At 40.9% G+C, this 21,445-nt stretch overlaps 1 protein-coding gene across 11 annotated transcripts in view; it reads right to left on the reverse strand.

Moving 5' to 3' along the window:
• Nucleotides 1-21,181, reverse strand: part of arid3a.S (AT-rich interaction domain 3A S homeolog) — a 57,019-nt gene extending 35,838 nt beyond the window's left edge. Inside the window, exons 1-4 of one of the 11 annotated variants that reach the window (XM_041575188.1) lie at nt 18,617-19,024; nt 13,684-13,834; nt 12,994-13,571; nt 8,220-8,469 (exon numbers count right to left, since the gene is read on the reverse strand). In XM_041575188.1, the coding sequence (XP_041431122.1) occupies nt 8,220-8,469; nt 12,994-13,349 (606 nt within the window). In that variant the 5' untranslated portion in view covers nt 13,350-13,571; nt 13,684-13,834; nt 18,617-19,024. 11 annotated transcript variants of the gene reach the window in all.
• Between the last annotated feature and the right edge of the window lie 264 nt (nt 21,182-21,445).

The following is a 21,445-nucleotide window of genomic DNA, read 5'->3' on the forward strand; positions in this document are numbered from 1 at the left end:
CTTATATTCTAACTGAAATGCACCTTACACAACCTAAGTGGGGGGTACAAATATAAATGGCATTCTTCTTTCTTTAATATTTTCATGCACAGCTACAACTTAGTTGATACATTTATCACATTAGAAAAAATAAATTGTGGTACATGCAAAACCTAGATACTTCTTTGTAACACTGCCTGTAGCACAAAACCACAGTCCCTAAAGTTGAGAATCAACCCATGCCCCATCCCAACTGCCTTCCGTGGGTCTTACAGAGTGGACCAAAAACATGAGAATGCTATTCCACTCAAAAATGCTCACCAACCAGAGCAGTTACAGGTGAAAGTGTTCCCATTTGTGATTTTGCACCGTTTCCCATTGTCACAGACAGAGATGGCTGTGATGTGCTCCTATGTCCCACTACTGTAATATCCTCCTCTCAGGGGCGTAACCACAGAGGAAGCAGATCCTGTGGCTGTAGGGGGCCCAGGAGGGATAGGGGCCCAATGAGGCCCTAACTCATATGCACTTTTAATAAATATTGGTAAAACAGTTCAACCTCTACACATTTTGAGGGCCTGAAAAATAACTTGCTGTGGGCCCAGTAATATCTAGTTACGCCACTCCCTCCTTTCAAAAACCTCACCCTGGAAGTGCTGGTATTTTGTACTGAACCCCTATGTCAACCTCAGCGTCCTATTACTTGAACAATAATACACCTTCAGCTTGTCTCTCTCGTTCACTTTGCAAGTTTTACTAGTGCAAGGTAAAGCAAAGTTTTATAGCGCAGTCAGTTCTGAAGTAGAAATCAAGTTTCTGAAGGATGTTGAGAGTTGAAGGTTACAACAGTTGGTACACTATTAATTAGCAGCTACAGTTCACCTAAATAAAAAATAGAATGAATTCTACTACTGCATTTCCCGGCTCACTTAGGATTGTCTTTGATACATTGTTATTTAAAATAACTTTCACAGTTCCACCTGGAATTTAAGAGACAAAAGAGATCCCACACGTCCCAAAGTTTAGGATATGCACAGTAGCACTATACACACCACACGTCTCAGCTACACAAAAGCCCAGACAGGGAGCGGGCCAGTGCACCTAGCAGAATTCCTGCTTTTACACAAATGTTAATCGGCCTTGTTAGGAGAAATGTTGGACAAAACTAATCATTCTTTGGGCAAAGACCAGATGATACATGCAACACTGATCAATAAAGGAGACTAGCAGCTGAACACTGCCTGGCAAGTTTTCTCTTAAGGTAGCTATATAGACATTAAACATTTTTTAAAGATCTTTTCATTATTGTGAGACCAAACTTATCCTGAAATTAACGTTTAAATGTACAATTTGCCCATCAAATAAAAGAAAAAACCATTACAAGCGATAAAGCTGAAGTTAGGAAAACTGTGGGTAACTGCTTGTTTGGTCCTGCAAACAATGATTAAATTTCACTGTGAACGATGAGATGAACCTGACTGATGGATGCCAGGAAGCTGCTGCGTAGCCATGGGGGCAGCCATTCAAGCTGGAAAAAGGAGAACAGGCACAGGATACCCAGCAGATAAGATCTGTATTATACAATAGGATTCTTCAGAACATATCGGTTATCTAGTATTGTGTCCTTTGCTCGGTTATCTAGTATTGTGTCCTTTGCTTGGATGGCTGCCCCCATGGCTACACTGCAGCTTGTTCCTATAAACTATAGTTGTGTTTCTGAAGCAAACACACAAGTTTTACTAGTGCAGGGCAACAGTACATTATATTATCATTCATTAAAAGCACATTTTTTTGGTGTTCCTGTCCTTTTAACGTCCATGGCCACCATAACATCTTTATATTTGGAACCTGTCCCTTTAAGATTGTTTTCACCACTAATAGTGTGCAAAGCCATTAGCAGAAGGTATTGTTCAGTGACACACAGTTCACTAAACACTGCTCAATACAAATAAACCTGGTACCGGTATCTCTTGTAGTGGTTGCTCCTATTGTTACTGCCTATTTTGTCTGCTAAAGGTTTTGCAGGTGTGGATAATGAAGTTACTCTTGACAAGCAACATTCTTCTCCCAAGATTTCAGATTCCATTCTGCTGTGGGGGGAAAATACCTTTACAGTAGTTCTTCCAGACAGAACCATAAATAATAGGTACAGGTATGTGATCCATTATCCGGAAACCCGTTATCCAGTGCTGAATTATGGAAATGCCATTGACTCCATTTTATCCAAATAATCCACATTTTAAAAAGGATTTCCTTTTTCTCTGTAATAATAAAACAGTACCTTGTACTTGATCCAAACTAAGATATAATTAATCCTTATTGGAAGCAAAACCAACCTATTGGGTTTAATGTTTACATGAATCTTTAGTAGACTTAAGGTATGAAGATACAAATTACAGAAAGATCCCTTATCCGGAAAGCCCCAGGTCCCAAGCATTATAAAATCTACAGTCTGGTCATTTCTCTATGGGACCAGACCAGTGGCGGAACTACCGGGGGAGTAGGGGGTGCGAGCGGGCCAGGGCCCGCACCCCCTCAGGGCCCCCCGGCAGCCCGCGCACCATTGAAAATGTGGACCATACGGAGGGGGCGGGGCCCGGCTGCGCGTTACGCACCAGGGCCCGCCCCCCTCTAGGATCGCTACTGGACCAGACTGTAAATTATATCCTTATAAACGGCGCGTTCCGACGTCAGAACGCGTCGTTTATAGCAGGGGGTCCCTGGCAGGTGAATTTAATGCCGCCGTGTTCAAAATGAACGCCGGCGTGCCCGATTTGGGGGACCAGAATTGGACGCCGACCACCCCACCCAGCATTTCACACAAAATGTAAAATATAATGCATAATGTACCCCCTACTGAAATTTATAAAGATATTATAAGTCACCTCTGAGTTATGTGACCAGTATATGGTCACATAACGCCTATATATTTATATCTCTATTACATATATTTCTTGAGAAAGGCCCTGGGGGTCCGAAACGTTAGTCCAGAACTCTTCAATAAATTTAATGATACTTTTAAGACCTGTGAGTGCGGAGCCTCTCTTTTGTATGAAATATTTGCTAATCGTGCACCCAGGCATTTAAACTCTTTTTCGTGAGTGCTGGCATTCCTTGGAATTTGTTTATATCTTATTAAAAGTACATTCCCCTAACTTCATCCCCAACTTACACCCTATGAAACCATTTCCATTTAAACTGCCTAACCATATAAATGTTCTAATGAAAATGATTTCCCCCAGTCAACATTCCTACCCCCGATCAGATGTTGCGTGCCTCATTTATCTGGGCTGTTAAAGTTTAACAGAATAAGTCCACCTGCTTCAGTTGCCAATGTGTATAAATCCCATTGCCCCTGCACCACTGCACTCATGGCACACAGGGAGATGTCCCAAAGGGAAACCTGTGCTATCTGCGGGTAACAGATTTCAGAAAATACCATTGTGTCTGAGCAATGAAAATTGTCACTGGTAAAACACAAAGTGTAACGTTGCACATTATACCCAACTGATGTGTGTTTCCCAGCATAGATTTTCATTGTTCCGAGAGCAATGGTAGTATCATGTAATTCAAATGTGCCATGAGCCCAAGAGATAGTGCCAGTGTCCCCTTCAGTAGCTAAACTACCAGGGGTGAGATTGTTCCAGGGCCAGCACCCCATTGTGGGCTGTCAGAGCCTCGTGCATGGCCAAATCTCTAACAAAGGTTGCATTGGGGGGGGTCGGATGGCCCGGCTGCACCTGGGCCATGCCAACGCTAGGTACATTACTGGTTCACTTGTTTAGCTACCCCACTAATAAGAGATATTGTGCAAAGCTGAACACCTTGAAGTAATGGGGGCTTATAAGGAAGGGGTGCAACAAAGCAGTTCCACCAGAGAGAGAGAGAGACAGAGAGAGAGACAGAGAGAGAGACAGAGAGAGAGACAGAGAGACAGAGAGACAGAGAGACAGAGAGACAGAGAGACAGAGAGACAGAGAGACAGAGAGACAGAGAGACAGAGAGACAGAGAGACAGAGAGAGAGACAGAGAGAGACAGAGAGAGAGACAGAGAGAGACAGAGACAGAGAGTCTCTGGAGAGCAGAGTTCATCACTTCACAATGGAACAAGAGAAAAGTATACTGGCACTCGCGGCAATTCAAGCAGGGAGGACCCCTTGCGTATTTATTCACAGGAATGCAACGTTTCAGGGCTATACCCCTTTGTCAAGCATGGTTATTTGGTTATTTAGCACCCAGGCTAAAGCCTGAGAGTGTATGTTTATATAGATATATATACAACTGAAATAAGAAAAAAAAAATGAATCAAACATCGGGAAATTATGAAAGGGTATATTCACACAAATTATTTTTGCATAATAAAAGGAAATTAATTCTACGCAGCTTTCCAATATGCTTTAATTAAGGTAGCTTCTGACACTTATATTTGCTGTACAATTTACAAGAATCAAGCTGATTTGGCAGCCTACTGCTACATTGTTTCAAGTTTCACAAACAGAGAACAGAAAGGGGATAAAGAAGAACCATAAATAATAACAATTACATTTAGAAAACTTTAAAAACCATTGAAAATGTTGAATGTACAGTTTTTGGATGGAGATTGTGTCTGCACAAAACAGATGTATGTCTCAGCTTTAAGAATGAATTTTCCTACTTTTAGCTTACTGTATTACATACTAGTTTTAAACAGCAGTCTCGCAGAACATGAGCATTAGAGTGGAAAAGTGGTTTCACCAAAATATCCATTTCTTTCCAAATATTTTTCATTTGCTTTACGATACACATGTTTTAACATATTTAGTATTGCTTAGAAATAGGATTTATCTTCAATGCAGTCCTTTAAAAATTATGACGACACAGCATACTGTTCCCAGGATTCCTTATTTGTATATTAGGGCAAGGCAATGTCCCTTTACATATAAATGCAAATATACAGCAATAAGATGCACACAAAATAAGCAAACCCAAGATTTTTCTAGTTTTAACACAAGTCCACATTTATTTTACTGCCAAAGAAAAAAGTCTGTATGGAATACACGTAGTAAGCCAACAAGCTTCACTTTTAAAATTCCAGTTGTGCTGACCTCTTTTAGGCAACATTACACAGAACAATTTGAAGCCCTCAACAGGTGTAACCCCCAAAACATTAATAGGATAAACTCCCCTTGCAGTCATGTTTCCTTTTAACTCCTTACAGTAAAATATCGTTCCGGAACACATCTCAATATAGCCAACTGTTTTTTTCACAATCACTAAAAGTTTGTGGCATGAATTACCACACTGGCCCTGTCCTGGGTGATGCCAGCAGACTCTCTGCTCAATATGTTGGCGCTCTAAAAATACTTGTTATTAATAATTATAATAATAATAGTGGGTCCCAGGGGAGGACTGCATGCCATCACCCACACTAAACTGAAAATAATTACAGCAACCAAGGAACAGTTAGGAGCAATATTTAAAAAAAAAAAAAAAAATTACCCGGCATAGTTTTAAGGTATAAATTTCCTCATGAAAGGAAAAAGACGATGATTTTTAATGTTTTGGAACTGCTCCCTAAGCCTAGCCCCTCTTCTCCTGCTGATCTGTGACTACTTTGCGGAGCTGGCCGACTTATTTTGTATCAGCAGCCATCTGTCCTTAGCCTGCATCCTCCAAACCCCACAATTCCCTGCACATGTGGTTTCAAAAAGGAATGGAACATCACAATGCAATGCGGGTTTTGTATTTCCTGCATGTTGTCTGTAAGCTGTGGAGAAGTTGTTAAAATTTGTAACATCAGTGTTTAGTCCCTCCTTCCCTGCCAGCGTTTCAAATGATGCAGAAAGAGAACTGTTAAACAGCTGGATTTCAGCATAGGAAATGGCATTTATTCATACTTTCTGAAGAAACAGGTAAATGTGATGAGTATATTAGGGGTTTGTGTGTTATGTGGGCCTCTTTATCAAATTTTGGAAGCCGGAGTTCCCCTTTAACATAACTGCAAGCCCTGGTTTCCGGCAGTTTTGGGGAAGCAATTTACATCTGGTTTCTTAGAGACTAAAAAATTGAAGTGGGGAAAGAAAAAATGGTTTCCCTGCTTTCCCAGAAGAAACAGTTTCACTTTTAACCCTTTCCTTGCCAGCAATGCAGAATCATGACAGGCAGGAAAGTTACAAAGTGCTAATAATGTAGATTGTACATTTTCAGATTACATTCAACTAAATGAGAAAATGCAATTCTAGGCAACCTGTGGTTTCAGAACAGTCTATTGAGTTTCATTTATGTTAACATGACTTTCTAATAAGTAAGGCATGAAGATCCAAAATTAGGAAAAGATCCATTATCTGGAAAAATCCCAGGTCCCGAGCATTCTGGATAACAGGTCCCATACCTGTATTTATATACATGGTTTCATGTTGTACAAGAAAAAATAGCCTTTTTATATTAATAGATTATATAAATCTAGTCAGTTCTGTTAACAAGCTTTGGCAACAGTGATCCATAATAAGCAACTATAATGCTCGAATTGATGCTAAGCACTCTAAGGAGAAAAACAGACAATCGCACTTTTCAGTACTGCTTGCCACCATGTTGAATATTTCCCAAGCTTAAGGTCTCTGCATACACTTAACCCTCCTTTAATTGTGATCTCACCCAAAAGCAGTTCCTAAGGAACACATTTCATATATTTACACACACACAGCAGAATGTTTACATCCATTCAACTCCCTCTTAGTGCCCCCCTCTCCACCCTCAGACACACCCTACCTCCTCCCGTTATGCCCCCTCCCCCCATTACAGGAAGTGAGAAAAAAACCTACACAGAGACATTATCAAGGGGAGGAGAAGGGAAGCCGAGTGATATAAACAAGTATCTAGTCACGCAATACCTGCTACTAGACTGACAAGCAAAATGGCAACATAAAGAGCAGCCTGTAACAGATACTGCAGTCTGAAGTAATGTAAACCCAATTCGGAGCAGGATTCATCAACTTAAATCATAAACCCTGCTGAAGGGGAAAATATAAAATAAAAATATATAATAATATACAAAACATTGTCTGGTTACTACAGAACAAGACATCACCCAATAATACAAATAAATTATATGACAATAATAAGCAAATTTGAGCATACGCTGCTCCTTTATAAAAGGAGGGAACACTTTCATTTAATTCTTCTTTTATAATGTGAATCTACCACAAAATACTGTATTTATACATGTACCGAGACATTCCAGACATGCATTTGTTTATTTATGCCTTGTTTTCTACACACAAACATACAGTTTGTACAGGTCAAAGGAATGTTTAGTTTCTTATAAACAGTAAGAATAAAAGAACATGAAGAGCAGCTCATTATCCTACCTCCAGCACAAATCTAGCTCCACTCCCCTCCCATCTGCATTACATCTGCTCTCTTCCCCCAGGCTTCTGACTCCCCTCATATCACATTTGTACTTAGTAAGACCTGACAACAAAGACCAGTCTTTCCAGCACATTATGTCCTTTGGCATTCAAGCACATTATCAACACATTGGATTATATGTATCCAGGGCTGGGCAAACTATACAAAAGATTGTATACAGTTAGCATACTTAAGAAACAGTGGACAAAGAAAAACAAAAATAAACAAAACAGAAGCTTATACAAGGCAACCGTATTTTAGTAGTTTATGCTTAATTTGACTATAATCACTTCAATAACTGAACAATATTCCCTATAGTGAAGGGTAAAATGCAAGCAATGCAGAGAACTAGGATGGTCCGATTGTGGCAGTTGGGGCAGAAAAAAAAGTTCAATTAACAATCAACCAACTTTTTACTCAAAAAACATGGGTTTAAAACTCTTGGCTAGAGTGTCCTGATGCAATGTAGCCAAATTTCTCGAAAAACAAACCAGAGCCTAAAGGCGACCATAGACGCAAAGATATAATCACACAAACTGAAGTTTTGTGCTGATTGTCCCGTCATATCGGTCGTTTAGTAGATCAGACAGGTTAAAAGATTTGTCGGCTAACAATTTCTCTGCATGCATTTCCTGACAATATCAATGGGTGTCTGTCACTAGAATTGGTCGGCATAAGTTTTGTAGAATTGCTGTCACGGCCAGAACATCATCTGATTTGATCTTTTACTACTTTATTCAATCGGAATGGTTAGTGGCAGGTCGGAAGTTTGGGACATCCGATTGTTTGTCCGATACAAGGGTGAAATCTGTATGTCTATGGCCAGCTTTAGAGGGAAGTCAGCAGGTCCTTACCTGCTTGAACTGCTCTTCATATGTCCAGTCTCCATGATCTTGCAGTTGAGGGTGTCCTGATAGAGGAAGACCTGCGCGCTCTGCTCCTTGTGAACGCTGGGATGGAAATGCCTGTTGACTAGAGTGCTTGGGGGGCAGTGTTGACCCCTTGCCCACCCTGCCAGCCTCATTCACTCCAATTCCTTCCTCCATGTCCTCATATTCATCTTCTCCTTCATCCTCAAAATCATCCTCATCCCATTTGCCCTTCCTGAAAAAATGAAAACGTAAGTAAGAGGTGAGGACCTATCCGCTATAACATTCTGATGGTACTATTAAAACCTGGTGATTACAAATAAGACATTTGTGGACCTATTTTCTTTAAAGTTTAATGTCACAAACATCTATAAACCTTTACAAAATGATACAATGTATTCTAAGATATGAGGACTTTCTTTGCTCTATGGCACTATCAAATACAGCTAAGGCTGTGATAAGTTGTGATACCATTCAGATTCTTTCCATGCCGTTTGCATAAATTAAACATAATCGAACATCCCACCATAGTCAAAATATACCTGTTTGCAAAGACAACACATTCATTGCAACCCAATAGAGAAGCAAGAATTTAAAAATTACACAGTGCAAAGTCTCTTGTTTGCTCACCAAAACCAAAAAAAAAGTGGTATCGCAGGCTCTAATAAATATCAAGAGCAGTTAATTATGCAGTTTCATAAGTAAACTACAACAGGAAATAAAAATATCCTTTGCTTACATTAGCAACTTGGCACCGGCAGTGTGAATCAAGATGATGCCACTTCTAGCTACTTATCTGTTTGAGGTTTGTAACCGCAGAATGCCTGCCAATAATTGTCGGCCTGCTGCCAGCTTCTGGCATGCACTGTAATACCAGTTCATACAGGGGACGAACTAAGCAATGAAGGAACCCGAAATCAACACTTAACTCCTTCAATGTGCAGCAAGCTGCTAAAGAAACTGTCACCTGACTATAATTTTCTACATATCTACCAATGTAGTGTATTTATAATTTGTTTGCAAAAGAGTAAGTGACAAAAAGAGGCACAATTGAAGGTCACAACTGTTTTGCTTGCTGGAAACAGCAAGCTTAGACCACCATGGAATACACATGCTGCACAATGCAGTCTGTGCCAGAGAATTATCTAGGTCAGTGATATAATATTGTGGCCCTTTAGCCGTGTATTGCAGTATCTGCTATTCACAGTCTCATGAGTAGGGTTGCCACCTTTTTTGCAAAAAAAATACTGGCCTTCCTATATATTTAGATTTTTTTCCCTATTAACAACATTGGGGTCAAGCAAAATTTCTACCGGTCAGGCCGGTAAAATAACAGCCAGTGGCAACCCTACTCATGAGGCAGGCAGTTGTAGTATACAAAAATTGTAATAATGAATTTCTGACACCTCCATTTAACATCTTAAGGTGGCCCAAAGGTGTTAAAGATTTTTGAAAGATCTTTTTGTTATAGTAGGACCAAGCTTGTCCTGAATCATTCGTTTAAATGTACAATTTGTCCATCAACTAAAATGACAATTTCAATCAAGCTCCCTGCTTGGCCATGCAAACAATTGGACAATGGATACATTTCACTGTGAACGAAAGCATTTTCTAACCTGACCAATCCATTTCCTGACCAATGTGGGATGCACGATCGTTTGGTGCACACTAACCTCACGATTATTTGATGATTACACTAAAATTGATTGTTAAGGAGAGAAATAGCTTAACGCCACCTTTACACCAGGATCTAACCACTCCATAATAATGGTACATAAAGTCTGGGGGTATACAATATCTGAAAGCTAATAAGACCACTGTAACTACCAAATTAGTAGCAGTAAACAAGATTTTTTAGCATCTGCATGAAGATATTAGGTATTATTAGATATGTTAGGTATTAAATCTAAACCACTGGTGGGATGTGGGTGGTGGCTTTTCCAAAGAGATTAATAAATGTATTTATATTAAGTGGTTAAAGGAAATGGAAATGTAGAATCACTAATGGCTGGCAAGGTATTAAGCTAAGACACCAGAATAATATGGTGGCGCTCACGAGAAAAGTACCTCTGGCAGGTGCCTTTTTTTAAAAAAAGCCCAGGGTATAAATAAGAGAGTAGAATCAATAGGTATACCTGACAACTTGGCCAACCGCCCCACCCATGCAACAGAGTGACTACCTTCCTTCTCCTTTAAAGCCGTTAACCAACTGGATTGTTTCGTCTATTCTGATTTTCTTATAAAGGCAGTATATTCCCCCAGTGTTCAGCAAATAGAGCTTGTGCCAAAGATACTTTTCACCTATACCCATGTATTTTATAATTTTTATTATGTCTTGAGTGTAACACAGGGTAAACAGGGAACCTGAAGCTACTCCATATTTGGTCCTTGCTAAGTAGATAATTAGATTACCAGTGCACAAATTATGCCCTGTGGGGAAGCATTTGTCTGCGCACTGGTAACCTATTCAAAGCGTTGGTGTTGAGGTGGGTAAGAAAAGACATGCTTTTAAAGCTTTCAAGTTAGCTGGGACAGCTGAATCATTTATAAGGTACAAGGAGGCCAAAAAATCATGCAAAGAAGCTATAAGGCAAGCTAAAATTGATATGGGAAAGGATATTGCAGCAAGCAGTAAAAAAAAAATCCAAAATTATTTTTTAAATATGTAAATGGTAGAAAAATGAAGCAGGAAGGGGTGGGACCTTTACTATCAGAGGGGGGTCAGCTGAACTCATATTTTATCTGTCTACACAAGTGAGGAAACAGTTAATGACGGTTTCCTTCTTAATAGTCCCAATTCTAGTAATACAACTAATGATGCATGGTTCACACATAAGGAAATTCAAAAGAGACTAGAACATGTTAAGATCCGGGGCCAGATGGTATTCATCCCAGGGTACTTAGAAAGCTTAGCTATGTGATTGCCAAACCTCTTTACTTCATTTTTCAGGATTCATTGAGGTGTAGAATAGTGCAGAGAGACTGGTGAATTGCTAATGTGGTACCTCTATTCTAAAAAGGATCCCATTCTCAGCCTCAAAACTATAGGTCAGTTAGTCTGAGATCAGTAGTAGGAAAGCTTTTCAAGGGGTTATTAAAGGATAAGATACTGGACTTCATAGCAAATCACAATACTCTTGAGTTTGTGCCAGCATGGTTTTATGCGTAATAGATCTTGCCAGACTAACTTAATTTCTTTTTATGAGAAGGTAAGTAGGGACCTCGATTCTGGGATGGCAGTGGATGTGATTTAGGTAGACTTTGCTAAAGCATTTGATACAGTGCCACAGGTTACTGGTAAAGTTAAGGAATGTTGGCCATAGTATTTGTAGCTGGATAGAGAACTGGCTGGTGGTAAATGGAACATTTTTTAATTGGACCAGTGTTGTTAATGGAGTACCACAGGGCTCTGTACTAGGTCCCTTGCTTTTCAACTTTTTTATTAATGACCTGGAGGTGGGCATTGAAAGTACTGTTTCTAGTTTTGCAGATGATACTAAATTGTGCAGAACTGTAGGTTCCATGCAGAATTTTGCCACTTTGCAGAGTGATTTGTCTAAGTTGGGAAACTGGGCAGCAAACTGGAAAATGAGGTTCGATGTTGATAAATTCAAGGTTATGCACTTGGCAAAAATAATATAAATGCAAGTTATACACTAAATGGCAGTGTGTTGGGAGTTTCCTAAAATGCGAAGGATCTAAGGGTTTTTTGTAGATAACACGTTGTCTAATTCTGGGCAGTGTCATTCTGTGGCTACTAAAGCAAATAAAGTTCTGTCTTGCATAAAAAAGGGCATTTACTCAAGGGATGAAAACATAAATATGCCTCTTTATAGGTCCCTGTTAAGGCCTCATCTGGAGTATGCAGTGCAGTTTTGGACTCTAGTCCTTAAGAGGGATATAAATGAGCTGGAGAGAGTGCAGAGACGTGCAACTAAACTGGTTAGGGGATGGAAGACTTCAATTATGAGGCTAGACTGTCAAGGTTGAGGTTGTTTTCTCTGGAAAAAAAAGGTGCTTGCGAGGGGACATGATTACACTTTACAAATACATTAGAGGACATTATAGACAAATAGCAGGGGACCTTTTTACACATAAAATGGATCACCTTACCAGAGGCCACCGCTTTAGACTAGAAGAAAAGAACTTTCATTTGAAGCAACGTAGGGGGTCAGTCAGGACAGTGAGGTTGTGGAATGCACTGCCGGGTGATGTTGTGATGGCTGATTCAGTTAATGCCTTTAAGAATGGATTGGATGATTTTTTGGACAGACAGAATATCAAAGGCTATTGTGATACTAAACTCTATAGTTAGTATAGGTATATATCATTTATGTGAAAGTATGGAGGGGGTGTGTATGGATGCCCATGTTTTGTCAGCATGAGTCTGGAACAGGCAACAATGAGTCATTCCTAACACACAGCAGCAGAGTTGATCAAGTTGATATTCTTAAATTTGTGCTTTTTTAGCTATTTAAGAATAATTTTAATATGGCAAATACTTTTTTCCTTTTTCATCTGCAGTATAAAGGTCAGTAACGTATTGAGGGTGTACTTGATCCCTAAACAAATGACAGGGCAATGACCCACAGAGCCAGAAGGACAAATAATACAGGTAAACATTATCTTGCAATGCACACAGACATGCAAAACTACATACATGCGCAGAGCCCTAAAGGCTCTTGACACAACAAAAACAATGTCAAGAAAATCTCTTCTCCAAGAAGAGGGAGGGGGAGAGAAAAAAAAAACAACTCACAGATCCTCCTCCTCTGATGCCATGTCCTGGTACCGTTCACTTTCCCCATCCCTTTCTTTTTCATCCTCCTCGTCAGATGCCATGCTTTCCCCATCTTCCTCCTCAGAAGCAGCTGGACTAGGCTGTTGGCTGAGTCCAGCAGCAGCAGCCCTCATGGCAGCCAGAGCTGCTGCCTGTGCCCGTTGGATTTTTAAGGCCTCTGGCTCTGCTTCATCACTTCCATTACCAGGGTATCCTGCTGAAGGTGGTGTGCGGCCCTCAGATGAGTCCTGCTGAAGTTGCCTGGCTTCCAGCTCCTGCTGCAAACGTGCCCGCTGCTGCCGCTGGAGGGTCTCCATCACCGCTTGCAGCTTCATGGCGCGGTGGGGCAGGCGAGCGGGCACACGTGCTGGCTCCTCCACCTTCTGAGACGGCAAAGGACACTGTGGCAGAGATCTTTGGATTTTGTAAGGGAAGTCAGTCACAAGATATTGGGGGGGGTTCAGTTTAACAAAGTCAGAATTTTCAGCATGGCATAGGCTTCACACTTCAAGATTTTTGTGGATTTAGGAATACACCAACTGACTTCAAGCTGATGCCTAGGAATAAAAATCAACAAAATAAATAAATCACTGAAAATGCTTTCAATAAAATTAAGATACAGAGTTGCCTGTGCCATATAGCTGCACCATCTGTCACTCAAATACATACACAATAAGGTAGTGGTTCCTTTGGGGATGCCATACCGCAGGGAGCACAGAGTCTGGGGGGGAGGGGGTTTCCAGCCCAAAGGCAGTTAGAAACTTGTTGTTGGGGCAGAATGCTTTTCTAGATGCTCCCGAAGTCAAACTTGGTCAAGATCCTGGGAAGTTGCATAAAAACCAAACTGAGCCTTATGTAGAGTAATCATAGTCCTTATTTGGCATCCCCAAATATTTTCATGCTAGTGTTGCTCCCCAACTCTTTTTAAATTTGAATGTGTCTCACAGGTAAAAAAAAAAAAAAAAAAAAAAGGTTGGGGACCCCTGCAATAGAACATGACATTTTGGGCAACAGAAACATTAGTGCTCAAAATCATACCACAAAAAATTGATGTGGGATTCAGATAAATCTTGTTTGTGCTTCAATATTGATCAAAGTCCAAAAACTATGAATTTGGCACAGTCAGTTCAAGTCTGGAGTGCTAAGAAATGAAATTATATTGATTTCCAAATTTTAAAAGGTTAACCAATAAACATCTTAGGCCAAAATATATACATGTATGGCCTTAATACTACTCTACAGATATGCATATGATCCTGTCACTTGCGGTTCTTCAGTTCGCTCTAATAATATTTTTCAAAAATTGACTCTTATAAAATGTACCAAAGATGCACCAAATCCACTATTTTGGATTCAGCCGAACCACCGAATCCTTCGCAAAAGATTTGGCCAAATACCAAACCGAAGCCTAATTTGCATATGCAAATGAGGGTATGCAAATGAGGAGTGGGAAGGGAAAACATTTTTTACTTCCTTGTTTTGTGCAAATTAGGACTCGCCGAATACTGCTGAAAAAGACCAATCCTGCCCGAATCGTGAAACGAATCCTGCATTCGGTGCATCACTAAAATGTACACATACCAACTAGAATTTACACATACCTATAAATATATATAAAACACATACAGGTATGGGATCTGTTATCCAGAATGCTAGGGACCTGGGGTATTCTGGATAAAGGATCTTTCTGTAATTTGGATCTCCATACCTTAAGTCTACGAGAAAATCATGTAAACATTAAATAAACCTAATAGGTTGAATTTGCTTAGTTTAGATCTAGTACAAGGTACTGTTTATTATTACAGAGAAATTTTTTTTATCTTTTTTAAAAATTAGGATTATTTGGATATGGGAAAGAGCCATTCCAAAATGTATAACTTTCTGGATAACTGGTTTCCAGATAACAGATCCTATACCTGTACTACATAAACAGCACATTTTTATTTCTAAAAAAAAACCATGTAAAAAAAAGTGTAATAGCTAATCTACAATATATGCCACATTTATAAAGATCATAAATTAACATTAAAACCAATTGCAGAAAGAGTCTGCAACAAAGAGCAATAATAAAATGGCTTTTATTTTTTTCAACTTCCAATCAACTCTTAAATGACATTATTACACACCGCTATACATGATGTAAAAAATTTCAGCTATGAACAGTGGTGTAAAACAATTTTGCTTGCAACACTGCTTTTTACTAACGTTTTTTTAAATAAACGTGACAAGTGTACGGTCTTGAAGTGTTAATGGTTGGCGTATTTCAGTTTAATTTTAACACACCTTTTTAAAAATGTCCCTTTGTACACAAACATACACACCCAATTTTTTTGAATTACACAATCTCCATTCATTGTAGCATTTTGTATGCGCTCTTTGGGTTGTACTTCTTAACACATTTTTCTGAAGGTTACATTTTATAGCCCTTAAGACAGGATCGCCCATACTTTACGAATGCAAGGACTACTTTTAGTGATGTTGTCCCATTTTGATCTACAGCCATAAAAGCATAGTTAGCATTCGGTTCCATGGAAAATATTACTTAAATATGTATTTATGGGGAAAAATGTATATTGGTATATTTAACAAACCACTATTTCTTATGTAACCGTAACACAATAAATATCTGAATGAAAAGCATGAAGGAGGGTGATTTAAATTTAAATAAGCTGTTTGTTGACAGTGTCTTGAGATCTACTGATCACCAGCTAAAGGTCTACTGGTAGATCCTGACCTACCTTTTGGGCACCCCTGCCTTAATCTGCTCAATGGAAACCATTCACCAAAAAAGGAGGAAGAACAACAAATGTGCCAGTGCATTTCCTGCCCCTAAGAGGAAGGACATACATCACATACATCATTGGGGACAGCTTAACAGGATGATTCACTCATAACCTTTTAACTGCCTATCCACACTGCAATAAGGAGCTTTGATGGCATCAGACAAGTAAAACTTTTTATATACTGAACACTTTGCTTCTGCCAGTGGATAGATTACACTGCTTTGCACCATGATGCAATTAGCATGCATAATAAGCTAAGTAAATATTTTAACAATTATAAACCACTACAGACAAGACACCAGAAAATGACACATGAGCCAGAGGCCAGGAGTTAGATCCCATAATCCCTGTCCCACAGAACATATACCAACCCTCTTCCCTTTGAACCCCTAGAAATCCAAAGTCCCTTCACTGACCGAAGAAGCAGATCCGGACGCTGGGTGTGTAAAAAGGAGAGCGATCACACACTGGGTGTGCAGAGATTAAACAAATACACCAACTGGAGTCTGGGTGGGAGGCCTGGGGGGGGGGGGAATTAATGGAGGGAGGGGCAGTGCCTCCCCTCCCCCATGGACATTAGCTCTTAATTATCTAAGCAGATAGGCAGGATTAACCCACGGCCTGCTGAAATATTCAACAACACTGCGGTGAAACAAAACTATAAATTGGAAGGGGGAAAGAACCAAAAGAAGAAAAAACACAGTAGCAGCTCGATGCAGGAAAAATGCAAGTAAACATCACCATACAATACAGCCAAATACAGTAACTGAAAGGCATCATTAGCCTTATTATTTGTGTACGGTCCAACAAGTAACTTATTCACAGGCTGCTCATGCCAAAAGTAACAATGTACCACTAGTTTAAATCAATTCTGAATTGAATCTACTTCATACCTTGATCTAAAAGCCTTTAAGGAAGCAAATGCCTGACCCAAGTGGGAATTCTAATTACTGCACAGACCTCCTCCACAGTGACTGCATAGCTCCAGAAAAGTTGCCAGATCTATTTACAGTTCATTAAGGTTTCCTGGTTACTCAGCTGCACACTGAGCATGGTCTGACACTGAATTAGTTAATACAGCAGCTGTAGGGCCCCTCCACCCCCTAGCTCCTGGAGGCTTCCTGTGAGGAGGAATACATGAAGGGGGAGAGGGAACACTCCCCAAAGTGTGTCTGTACATAGGGTCAGTGCTCCTGTGCTCCACAATGGGAGGTTTGTGTTTGACACGAGGCTCCATATCAATGCAAAGCATTAGTAACATCCAATTCAATGCAAAGCATTAGTAACATAGGGATAAATACGCTGCACATGAATGCAAGGCAATGGACCTGCAACTCTAACCACTGAGAATTGCTGCATTAACTTTTTTCTCATCTGCTAATAACAGCAAGCTTTTTTTTTTTATATAAATAAACTTAAAATGAGAAGTTAACCACAAGGAAATTAACACTTAGGCCCGTTTTAGACAACAGATGACTGTGGGAACTTTCAATGAACAACTAAAAAAACTTTGTAACAATCACTGTAGTGATGTTTCCGTGGTGGAGCTCATCCCTGCAAGCTAGCGTCTCTCTCTGCCGGGTCACTGCTCTCGTGAGAGTTCGGTAACTCCCATTGGAAAACTAAAATATTTCACAGTATCATTTACCCACGTGTTGGCCCACATATCCACCGGAGTCGCCAAGCTTAATAACAATTTGGCTTTATTAAAACACACAATGTGATAACAATATGGCAGTGGGCATGTAAAAATTTACGCGTTTTGTGCCTCCACGCTCGGCACTTCGTAAGAGCGTAGAGGCATGAAACATGTACGTTTTTGCACACCCACGGTCATATTGTTATCACACTATGTGTATTAATAAAGCCGCATTATTATTAAGCTTAGCGACTCTGGTGGATATGTGGGCCAGCGCTTGATGCGGGTAAACGATACTGTGAAACTACAAAAACTTTTAGAGTAAATTGCTACTTTTCCTCTGATGCTTCACCAACACAGCAAAACGATAACATTTAAAATCCACCACCAACCTAAGTGCAAAAAGGGTTAAAATTGTGAGCACAGAGATAAAAGTTAGCTTTTTTAAGTTTGGAATTGGATGGGCAAATTGATTTGTTTGCCGCTCTGACACTAAGTGGTCAGGGGTGTAATTAAAGATCAGGGGCATAACTACAGATGAAGCATGCCTGTGGTTGCAGAGGGGCCTATGAGTGTAGATTAAGACACAAATTAATATTTTTGTTATATCCTGGTAGAATTTGTCAACTTAGCAATGTTTTGGGGCCCCAAGTTGAATTTGCTGTGGGGCCCAGTAACAAGAAGAAGACCCTTTAATAGTTGCAAGGCCCATTGGGGCACTGACTGACTTTCAGTATATATTTATGGATTATACCAAAAGCTTAGACACATATAAATGAATGTTGCTTGCAGGCCCAGTATGTACTAAGCATGTCCCTGGTGGTGTTCAAGCAGAGTAAGGTGTGCGTGTGCCCATCCATATAAACGTATACGCAATTGCTACTGTGTATTGTGGTGCACTTTGAAAATACCCCAAGTATGAATAAGCGTACTATGCACTTGTGTGGACTTGCAGTAAATCTAAAGGGTATACTGGCAGCCATTGCAGGGGGTGGATGGTAATAGATACTGTTGCGCCTTGTACTCATGGAACCCAGTTCAGAGTACAACATGTACTATACCATGTGCCCACGTATGTGACTTTATTCATAACAGCAGTACTTAATCGCTTCCACCCTAATGTGCGACTGGGGCAATGTCTCCGCACTCAACATGGTGGTGCAGTCAAAAAACAATTCACCTGTCACACGAACAAACAAATCTCACACTAGCAGGTGATTAGCGACTACTATTTGCCCCACGATAGCACTGGTATCTCTATAACTGGCCCTGGCCCCAATCTGCCACCCCTCATCATAAAAGCTGCCCCCACCCTTGGCAGGAAACGGTTTGCTGTCATTCCCAGGATACTGCTCCCACACACAACAGCGTATAGACTGCGCTACTGATCCATGAGCCACATAGTCCACGTGTGGCCCTCCAGCTGTTGTCAAACTGCAACACTCCCCATTCCTACAGCCAGAGATTGGACAAACCTGCCAAGTCTTACTGATATCCAGCAACCCTATACCTAGCATTTACCCTGCTCATCATCACAGTCCCCAGCCCACTCTCCCAGCATATTTGGCTCGAAACGCACACATGCGAACCCACCCAACTTCCCCCTCTCTTACCCTCACTGCCTCCGCTGTTTTCTCTTCGAGGAGAAACTTGGTATCTAATCAGGAAGGTGGGGCCACAACCAGATGGGTTTACCTGATTGGACGCTGGCCAGGGAGAATCTGTAAACTGCCATGCTCAAAACCCTAGTAAGCCTGCAAATTAGTTACCCCAGCTAAACAAGGGATAGTGTGACAATCACCAAACGTCAATGAGCAAGGGATCGTCTGCAAAGTACAGTCTCGCCTATTTATGGAAGATATCACATCCTTTAAAAGGGAGAGTCAGCAAACTAGCAGCCCATGCCCTCACTCACACACAGTCTGTAAAGTACTAATTTTGGAACGCTGGACAGGCTTGTTTGTAATCTGTATAGTACAAGGGAACGGTTACACACTACGCAGCAGTAAGGGAGAATCTGTAAACTGCCACGCTTAAAACCCTAGTAATCCTGCAAACTAGGTGCCCCAGCTAAACAAGGCATAGTGTGACTGTCACCAAACGTCAAGCCTGCCTAGCGTTCCAAAATGCGTACTTTACAGACTATAAGAGAGTGAGGGCACTTGCTATTTGTTAACTCTCCCTTGTGTTATTTTCCATTAATAGTACTTTGCAGACGATCCCTTGCTCATTGACGTTTGGTGATTGTCACACTATCCCTTGTTTAACTGGAGGTAACTAATTTACAGTCTTAACGTGACAATTTACAGATTGTCCCTGGCCAGCATCCAATAAGGTAAGCCCATCTTGGTTGTAGCCCCACCTTCCCTATTAGAGACCAAGTTTCTCTTTGAAGAGAAAACAACGGAGTCAGTGAGGGTAACAGAGGGTTCGGGGGAGTTGGGTGGGTTTGCAGGTGTGCATTGCGAACGAAATATGCGGAGAGAATGGGTGGGGACTCTGATAATGAGCAGGTTCAATGAAAGGTATAGGGTAAGAAGTGGCATTGCAGGTTTGTCCAACCTCTGGCTGTAGGGATGGGGAGTGCTGTAGTTTAAAAACAGCTGGAGGGCCACACATGGACTATATGGCTCATAGATTAGTAGCGTAGACTATACGATGTATTGTGTGCGGGTAGTAGCCCTGGATAGCGCTGGTATCTCTCTAACTGGCCCTGTACAATCTTCTGCCCCCACTCTTGGCATAAAACTGTTGGCCATCATTCCCAGAATACTGTCCCCACACACTTCAGTGCATAGTCTGCGCTACTAATCCATGAGCCATAGGGGCAAATTCACTAAGCCGCGAAGCGCCGAACGCTAGCGTTAATTTGCTAGCGTTTGGCATTTTCGCTACTGCGCAAATTCACTAACGAACGCTGGCGTAGTTTCGCTAGTGTTACTTCGCAACCTTACGCCAGGCGAAGTTTTGCTAGCGACGAAACTACGCATATTCACTAACTTGTGCAGTGTACTGAACGCTACTTTTTACGCTAGACTTCCTTCACCACCTCAGACCTGGTGAAGCGCAATAGAGTAGATAGGGATTGTTTAAAAAAAGTCAATTTTTTTTCTAAGTCCCAAAAAAACGCTGGCGTGTTTTCTACATGATGGCTGATAGGCTGAAAAAGATCGAAAAGTTTTGGGGCTCCCCTTCCTCCCCCCTACATTTCCTGACTCATGGCAACTTACCTAGACAGTGGGCACATGTGTAGGGCAAAATAAAAATGTTATTTGCTGATTTGAAGGTTTTCTAGGCATTTGTAGTGCAGATACGTGTTCCTCCATTGAAATTTGAATTTCGCGCCGTATGCAAATTAGCCTTCGCTAGCGTAACTTCGCTTTATATAGCGAATCAACGCTAGCGCAACTTCGCAACCTTACGCTACCCCTGTGCGCAACTTCGGATTTTAGTGAATTTGCAGAGCCCTGGCGAAACTACGCCTGGCGAAGTGCGGCGAAGTTGCGACTGGCGCAACTTCGCATCTTAGTGAATTTGCCCCATAGAGTCCACAAGTTTTTCAACTACAACACTCCCCATTCCTACAGCCAGAGGTTGGACAAACCTGCCAAGTCTTTCCTGATATCCAGCAACCCTATACCTAGCATTTACCCTGCTCATCATCACAGTCCCCAGCCCACTCTCTCAGTACATTTTGTTCACAATGCAAACCCACCCAACTTCCCTATTACCCTCACTGCCTCCTTTGTTTTCTCTCTTAAGGAGAACCTTGGAATTAAATAAGGAAGGTGAGGGGCCACAACTAGATGGTCTTACTTGATTGGATGCTGGCCAGGGAGAATCTGTAAACTGCCATGCTCAAAACCCTAGTAAGCCTGCAAATTATTTGCTGTCCCCTTGCTCTTTCAGCTGTGTATTTTGTAGCGGTTCCCTCATTCTATACAGAGTACAAACAAGCCTGTCCAGCAGACTATGTGTGAGTGAGGGCATGGGCTGCTTACTCTCCCTT

The sequence above is a fragment of the Xenopus laevis genome, chromosome 1S, assembly GCF_017654675.1.
Source record: "Xenopus laevis strain J_2021 chromosome 1S, Xenopus_laevis_v10.1, whole genome shotgun sequence".
Classification (NCBI taxonomy): domain Eukaryota; kingdom Metazoa; phylum Chordata; class Amphibia; order Anura; family Pipidae; genus Xenopus; species Xenopus laevis.